Here is an 8,215-nt window from a genome sequence, read left to right on the forward strand (position 1 = left end):
ATGGCGTTGTGGTTGATTAAAGGATCAAAATATAGGAAATCTGTATGCAGGTGCGCAGCTCGCTTACATGCGCAGCTCGCTTACCAACCACGTTAGTACATCATACCCTAGTGTTTGCATTGTTTGTAACCCGCATGGGTACCCGTTGGGTCTGCGGGTTCAATGTCAGAATCCATAACCCGCGTGCGGGTTAGACAATTGGTCCCAAAACCCGACCCAATTGCGGGTTGGGTCGGGTCGGGTAATGGGTTCTGCGGGTTTTGGCGAAGTCCATTCATGAGTGCCTATCGACTACCAACTGACGAGAAATTCCGTGATGGGATGAAAGAGTATAATACAAAATCGTGAAGCTAGTTTATACAGGCTCTTGTGCCAGCACCTGGAAAATGTGGAATACCAAATGTGACCAAGGAAGCGGAAACTCGAGGACTTTGAACATAGAGGACGCTCACTATCTCCTCAACGACGCAAGATAGGCGGTGAATTTCGGTCCTAAACTATATTGGTCGTGTGATTTGGCTAGAACGCTCTATACAAATCAAAGCAATCCCTCGAGGCTTATACAAAAGGGCCTGCGCAACATCAGGAGTTAAAGCTAGGTCTCTACACCCTCGAAACATCTAGATCTCTGTACCTAGGCTAATCTAGTGTCCAGGTCTATATGATACGCGGGTTAGGGTCCCTAGGTGATTTTGGGACCTAGGTCCGGGGTTCCAAGGCCAATATGTACCTGGGGCCGATGAATCCAGTACCTTAACTTGGTTAAGCACCCAGGGGTACAGCAGCGTATGCGCCACGGCATGCACCAGTGGCCATGTCTTCTGTGACGTGCACCGGCTGCCTTAACGGCTACGTTATGTGCCTATTTCCTAAAGGACCGTAGCATGTGTCAGTTGCTTTAATTACACTAGTACAGTCAATCCGGTCTATGGCATGGTGCCTAGTAATAGTCAAATCATGGCACAGGGTTAAACCATGGTCATTAGAAACTTATGGCCCAGGGTAATCCTATAAAGCTGCGTCAAGGTCTCGGAGTTCAATAGAATATTAGCATCATAGACTTGTCCATTACGCGCCAAATGTCATCCCTACTTGATGACTCGAGCTGTCCTATGCCTCATTCAGGCACCTTTGGAAGGCGACCGGATCCATCAGGCCCAGCAATTATACTGGATTCTCTCCTACAACTGGCAAACAAACATGCCTCCAAGTGCCTGCGAAAGGCTGATTCGCCACGGTCAACATCAGTATCACCTAAGATGAAGAAGTTATAACAAGCTACACTGGCAATCATCAATAATGGAGATGAAGAGATCGCACTCAAGGTGGTGGAATATTATCACCGTCAATGCACGAGGAAACAGACAGTTCCCATCATCAAACTGCTTTTTAATCTTTATCAAGCCGCCTTACAACAGTGTTATATACGTGTTTGTGACTTGCTAGCCAAGAAGGTACATCATAGCTGGTTTACTCTGCACTGTCTTTATATTGCGAGTGAAACAACTGAAGAGGTGACTGCGGTATTCGGCCAGCTCCTGGAATCAGAGTATTCACTTTATCTGGAAAACAATAACACGAACGGCATTGCGCTTTGCCTCGGTCAATGTTTAAAGGCAATAACCCAGTCAGCTGGCGAGCCAGGCATTGTTAGCTTGATGGTCAAGCGTATTGAGGAGAGACGCAGCTCAGAGGAGTGGGAAGAAGTTATTAATTATGGTGTAGGGGCGCTAGGTTGCGCATTGGAGGAGGGGTACAAGAAGTCTGCAGAGAGCATTATCAATGCCGGCCTGGAAGTCTCAGCAGAGATAGTAAAGAGTTTCAGAGAGGATACCCCGGGTTTGCTTTGTTATGAAAGGTTGAAGCAACTTAGTCAAGACAGATAGGTGGTTCTTCCAGGCAGGATTGCTGTGAAGCTTCATCATGAGTTTTGGCTGGGCGTTGTTCAGGGGGATGTACGCTAATATGCATTTTCGATTACAAATAAAAGAGTTTCTATCAATGTTTAATCTCTTCTCCGACCCCTAAGTATTCAGGCTTGCGTCGACATCCAGCGGCCTTGCATTAGCACAAGCTTAATTGTGGTCGATGAAAGCCATGGCAGAGGTTACCTCATGAACGCCCTTTCCACATCATTTCAGCTAGGCGTCTCGGACGATGAGATTGAGCCACCAGTTGCGGTGCCCTCTCTGCCGGACTTCACTAAGGAACATGTCCATTTACCTGGGTTACTGATTTCAGCTTCACTGCATGAGACCGCCAAAGAGAGCACGGATTGGCCTTGCGTCCGTCATTGTCGGGATAGTCGAGCGAAATACCTACATTCATAATCAGCCGCTGAATGGAAGGCATCTAACAGTAACACTGATCTTCCATTGCATTTTTCCTACAATGAACACGTGAATCATGATAATATCGGATGAGCTCTACACAAGTCGCCGGTCAGTTGTGTTCCCTTTCTGTTGTGGACGCTCAATGGGGAAAGGGCAGAAGGAAACTGTATCAGCTACACGAACAAAGCCTACTAAGGATCTGATGCCATATGACGATTGATTGTCTATCTCCTTTGACGATAGGTCCTCTATTTATCGTTCTCGATTACATTGAAGGCCAGACCTTCGGGAATTGGAGATATTGGTCAGGCCACTATATGGTGTGGCCTGATCAGCCAGCGGTCTCATCCCCCGCGCCGGTGCTCGAGATGAGTGTCACATAATATTTCCATATCAGGATATATCCTAACATATAACCGGAGGTTAAGTGATCAAGCTCGCAAACCCTAATATTTGGGCTCTCATGCCAACAACCCCTTCGTACGCTCAACATCCCTGAGAACCACATCAACTCTTTCCACCATATCCTCCCACAATCTTGCCCCAAGAGCCAACCGAGCGGGACCCTGCCACTGTTCCTGACCAGCTCCTCCATCGGTACCGTCTCCGAGTCCCACTTCCTGCCCCTTTCTCTCCCTCAACATACTGCCTAATCGCCCCAAACTATCCCCCGAAAACACCACAGTCATCCACATATACATAAACACCTTACCCTTCTCCACCGGCACTCCCGGGGTCAATAATTCCCCTTCTTTAACAGTTATAGCCGGCGCACTAAACACCCCCATCTTTACCTCCGGAAGGACCACCGCCCACCCGGGCCGTGGTCTTGGTGGACCAAGCGAGTGCTCGAGACACCGCCGGATGAGGTGAAGAACGGCTAGGTAGAGGGCTGTTATTTGAGTGGTACAGGCTGCGATCAGCAGACTTGTGGTATTGTCGTGATATACGGATTTGGTGAGACTGAGACTGGGGGTAGGAACGGGGATGTTGGATTCAATGAGGGTTGTGAGATGCGTGGTTGACGCGAAGAGGTCGTCTAGAATAAAAGGGGTGGTGGTTAATTCTGGCGTTGATGCAGACGTTGGGGCCCCTTCTCGGGTGCAGGGGAGTTTTCCGGAGAGGTCAGAGAGGGCTATGCTCAGACTTGCCAGCTCGCTGGCTAGACTTGGTGTTGATGACGTAGGAATAGGTTCTGGGAGCTGAATCGGTATGTCTGTGTCCCATAACTGAGTGATATCGGCAGGGCAAATAGTCGGGACTCCCTGCGGATGGTCGAGCTCTGTGGTTAGCGCAAGAGAACCCAGCCAGGCGTCATCATTAGGAGCCAGCAGCTCGATATCGGCGACATGACCAGTAGCAGCTAGACGAAGTAGCTGGAGATCCCCAGTATATGCATCTTGCTGCATGTTCTCTGTTTCTCCTGCAGCCGAGCGTGTCCGAGTCCTTTGTGAGCCGCGCGGGGCACGAGATGCGAACCGACACACTGTATCAAGCCGGAGGCAACGTTCACACTGCACCTGGCCGGGCTTCAGGACGCATCGGAGTTTCTGTGCATGGCACCGATTGCAGGCAGACCGGATCTTTGCTGGTCGTTGACTCTCCATGTTGCAATGCATAAGATAAAATGTTGGAGGAGAGCAAGCGGGATGTGGGGTGGAAGACATGGCGTTAGTTCTGCACCTTCGGCGTTTTCGTTCGGTCTTGGCTGGCTCTTCATTCGGCGTTTACTTACTCCATACATTGGGCATATATAGACCACACAGATAAACTGCAACCACTCCCATAATTCTTTGGTAGGTATACACTCCTCTATCACCGTCACAATGGTCTCCCTGCAAAAGATTATCTCGTCTAATGCCCAACTCCCCTCCACCCTCCCACCCGGCCTTGTCGCTGTCTTTGTAGGCGGCACGAGCGGCATCGGCGCTGAGACCCTAAAGGCCTTTGCAAAGCACACGGTCAAACCTCGCGCATACATCGTCGGTCGCTCGCAGGTAGCAGCTGATCTTTTTATCGCGGAATGTCATGCTCTGAACTCCGAGGGGTCATACATCTTCATCCAGGCAGATATCAGCCTACTCAGGGTCGTCGATGAGGTCTGTGAACAGATCAAAAACAGGGAGTCAGAAGTAAATTTGTTGTACCTGAGCCAGGGGACGCCAAACTTGGACCGTACAGGTACGCCGCGCTCGCGGATCACTCCTAATCTATCTGAAGATACGCTCATACCGGGAATAGAAACCCCTGAGGGACTCAATTATCTCACAAGCCTCCTTCATACCTCGCGTACCCGCTTCATAACCAATCTCTTCCCCCTTCTCCAGCCCTTTACGACACCCACGCGTTTATCTTCATCCTCATTATCATCTTCATATCCATCCATTCACCGTGTCATAACCATCGCCGCTGCCGGTTTCGAAGGCCCTCTCGACAAATCCGACCTGGAGGCATTCCACATCTCACCCACCCAAATCCGCGGGCATATGGCCAGTCTCATTTCCTTGACTCTAATCTCCCTAGGCCAGCGCGCACCAAATGTTTCATTCATCCATTCATATCCTGGGGCTGTCGATACGCCTCTTTCGCGGCGGCTGCTGGAGATTGCGGGTGGGAATGCAGGTATGGTTGTTGGCATTGAAGAGTGGATGAGTGCGGAGGAGAGCGGGGAGAGGCATTTGTTTTTGGGGACTAGTGGGCGATATCCATCTAGAAAGGGTCCAGATAGTGCCGCAGGTGATGTAGGGGCTATTATGGGGATCGATGGGGTTGCTGGAAGTGGTGTTTATAGTGTTGGAGCACATGGGGAGACTGTTTCTACTGAGGCAAGGGAGTTCCTGGCTGGTTTGAGAGAGCAAGGGCTTGTTGAGAAGGTGCAGGCGCATACGGAGGGATTAATTGGAAGGCTTATTGGCGCTTGATGTAAAAAGACTTGTTGTTTATATTGTCAGACTTTATGGCCTTGTCACTGTATCGCAGGTGGCAAATATGACCTTCTTCAAACTGTCACAGCTATGGCCTGGATTTTGGTTGGCGGCCATGCCCTCAACCAGGAATGATTCCAGAGATCTAAATAAGGTTTCTGCAACATCGGTATACAGCCTCGTAATTGCAGCGCGCAGCTTCGGTAGAGAGATCCGTCGGCATGCAGATCCGAAAAGTCTTGACGTACAACCGGAAAGGTTGATAAAAGGGAGGAGGAAGATATCTGCGCTTCTATCTCTTGTTCCTTTCTCTAAGCTTGTGATACTCGTTTATACAGGACAGCCAGTTGAAAATAATACTGCCTACGCCCGTTACAGGATAGATCTAAGTCTTTGGAGCAAGTTAAAAGACATCAAAAGCGTCTTAACAATTATAAGAGGCAAGCATAAGAGCAATATGCTGCAAATATAACACAATAGAATAAGATGGCTAGTCAATAGCATCTGGACTATGTCAGACAAGAAAATCTTCAATTCTATCTGAGTCCTGTGACTATTTGATTGCTTCTATGGCTGTCTCTCTTGCCTTCCTGGCCAAAGGATCTTCGGGATATTCTGAGCCTTTATACAGTCTATACCAGAGCTCAGATATGCGTATATATAAACAAAAAAAATAATTCTGACCCATGTTTAGCATTCAATCTCCCCAAATCCCTTTTACCAATCCCCTCTGAGATTTTTTCCCTTTTACCTCGAGCCTTATTTTCGTATTTAGATCATCTGTGATTTTGTACGGTGTCACGCCGCGTGGTGCATATTGTGCCGGGGCAATATAAATTGGAGACAACTGAATAAATCTCCCACACCTAAGTATTGTACAGCACCTATTGCAGGCAAAATTCCGCGCCTTAACCTAGGTTAGGAAGGCCTTGCGAGGGTGGTTCTTGGTCCCTAAAGCAAGGGGGCCAGTAGGTGCCGACAACATCTCATGCAGATGTCACTGTCAAGGTACAGACAACATGTAGTATACGCCTTTAAGATTAGCAAGAAGTCTAGAGCAGTCTTACCCGCCCCGTATTGGGCTTCGATTTTGCACCATTTCCCTGTTGAGGAAAGCCTGGGGTCAGTGCATGGGTCTGTCTACTGAATACGAGGTTTATCTCGTGTTCGTGCCATGCAGAAAGTCACACAAACAAGCATTTCCCCTGCCATTTTTATCAATTGATGCGAATGTTACCCCGCAGCAATTTATCAGACTCTATATTCTGCATATTCTGCAGTCTGATCACTGGAGTTCCTCATGGTCCGCAGGGTTGTCCGCCGCGGCAAGTAACACTACCTAGCAAGCTAAGATGTTGGCTTTGAGCGAGCTTTCTGTTTTGAGAGAAAATTGGTGCAGTCTACTACATTTTCACTGTATTCAGATGCTACAGTTACAGCAGACAATGCCGTGTCTCAGTCACGTTCGCATGAATGGAAGGGAAGGTAATATCGAATACGACATGCATTGCGGTCTAACGGTCTGATGGATGCATCCACTGGCATCTCCTTCAACAATAGTCAGCAAATTCATCTTGCTAGGTGATGAGATGCCTGGGCTGAATGCAATATAAAAGGGAGAATACCAACCTCCCTTCATCGAGTTACACCCCGCAATCTACTCAGTACCACGATTTCTTTCTGAATCCTTCCGCGATCAATCAACCAAATAAGCATAGAACCATGAAGCTCCAACTCCTATCTCTCGCTGCTCTTTTTTCTGTTGCTCTGGCGGCACCTACCGCCGAGACCTCTGGTGAACTAAACGTCGCGGATTTCGCTACTCCAGTCGAAGCCAGGGACATTTCCCCCGAAGCGCTGGGTCTCGTGAAGCGCGCCGTGCGCTGTTATATTGTCAACTCTAGCTCCAGCACTGTCAATTGCCGCTCTGGCCCTGGATTCGACTACGGTGTCGTGGGAAGTGTCACTGTTGGATATAGCTATCCATTCAATTGCTACAAGTCGGGTGACTGCTACGAGGGGAACTGGTTAGAGTCTTCAAGCTTGTTGTTTTATCAATTATAATCTTCAGGATTGCTGACGGGAACGTAATAAGCACCTGGGATCAGGTTCCCTTGTCCGGTGGTGGTGTTTGCTATGTCAATGGCTACTATACTGATAGCAAGTGTACAGCTGGTAAGACAGATAGCTTGTTCCCGTGAAACCTTCTACTGATATTTTGATAGCTGCTCTCGGAAAATGCTAGATACCCCGTAGTCAATGTGTTATAGGTGAAATGGAACGACACGCACTGGGGCCGCATTTGGGAGATTATATGAGGGGAAGCTGCGAGTATGTTGACATTTCGATGCGCATGTCGAGTTTAGGATCGAGCAGTACTGGAATAATCCAACAATTATCACTTTGGTTTAGTAGTAGGCTTGCTTTGTAATTTGGTGGCAGATGTTGACTGGTTTGCTCGAGTATGGTACATCAAGCATGAATTCTGAAAGGTAGGTAGGCATTGACATGTGATATCAAGATCAATAACACATGAAACATGCTTGATAGAATTTCCGCGTGAATCGAGGTTAGCATTAGCTGGGAAAGCAAAAGCAAGATAAGGAACTCTGAGTTTCGATCTGACTGTGAGCCCGCTTATTCTGGGCCTGTACCTGCTTAACACGTACTGCAGGCTGGGTTGCAGGTAATATTTGCTTGGAGGCCACCTCAGCATCTGAATCAAAATCTAAATCTGAATCTGAATCTGAATCAGCAACATTATCTGCTTTCCCCCCTTCTTCCTTATCCTCCTCATCTTCACTTATTGGATCAAGCTCAGCAAGTGTAGGAACAGGTTTAGCTGCCTGATCAGATAATGCAGCCTCACCAATAGAGAGCTGCTCCTTTATTAGATCAAGCTCACTGTGCTTAAGCTCAAATTTGGTTGAAAAGAGATGAATCATCAGGTCTCGGATT

The 8,215-nt window shown here is 48.2% G+C and overlaps 4 protein-coding genes across 4 annotated transcripts; 3 read left to right on the forward strand and 1 right to left on the reverse strand.

Moving 5' to 3' along the window:
• Positions 1-1,011: 1,011 nt before the first annotated feature.
• BDW70DRAFT_146077 (uncharacterized protein) lies at positions 1,012-1,927 on the forward strand. The gene is made up of 3 exons (XM_073738532.1): positions 1,012-1,247; positions 1,326-1,417; positions 1,466-1,927. Exons 1-3 carry the CDS (start codon positions 1,080-1,082, stop codon positions 1,884-1,886), a joined length of 681 nt encoding a protein of 226 aa, XP_073590503.1. The 5' UTR covers positions 1,012-1,079; the 3' UTR covers positions 1,887-1,927.
• Positions 1,928-2,660: 733 nt separating this feature from the next.
• On the reverse strand, positions 2,661-4,301 carry BDW70DRAFT_146080 (Zn(II)2Cys6 transcription factor domain-containing protein). Its single transcript, XM_073738533.1, has 2 exons — positions 2,762-4,301; positions 2,661-2,702 (listed from the first exon to the last, which is right to left on the reverse strand). Exon 1 carries the CDS (start codon positions 3,998-4,000, stop codon positions 2,795-2,797), a length of 1,206 nt encoding a protein of 401 aa, XP_073590504.1. The 5' UTR covers positions 4,001-4,301; the 3' UTR covers positions 2,661-2,702; positions 2,762-2,794.
• Positions 4,045-5,254, forward strand: BDW70DRAFT_168263 (uncharacterized protein; the record flags this gene model as incomplete). The annotated part of the gene is made up of 2 exons (XM_073742411.1): positions 4,045-4,514; positions 4,575-5,254. Exons 1-2 carry the CDS (start codon positions 4,160-4,162, stop codon positions 5,252-5,254), a joined length of 1,035 nt encoding a protein of 344 aa, XP_073590505.1. The 5' UTR covers positions 4,045-4,159.
• Positions 5,255-6,979: 1,725 nt separating this feature from the next.
• Positions 6,980-7,502, forward strand: BDW70DRAFT_165204 (uncharacterized protein; the record flags this gene model as incomplete). The annotated part of the gene is made up of 3 exons (XM_073741683.1): positions 6,980-7,284; positions 7,353-7,432; positions 7,483-7,502. 3 exons carry the CDS (start codon positions 6,980-6,982, stop codon positions 7,500-7,502), a joined length of 405 nt encoding a protein of 134 aa, XP_073590506.1.
• Between the last annotated feature and the right edge of the window lie 713 nt (positions 7,503-8,215).

This window comes from Aspergillus foveolatus (assembly GCF_047715535.1).
Source record: "Aspergillus foveolatus strain CBS 279.81 unplaced genomic scaffold BDW70scaffold_241, whole genome shotgun sequence".
Classification (NCBI taxonomy): domain Eukaryota; kingdom Fungi; phylum Ascomycota; class Eurotiomycetes; order Eurotiales; family Aspergillaceae; genus Aspergillus; species Aspergillus foveolatus.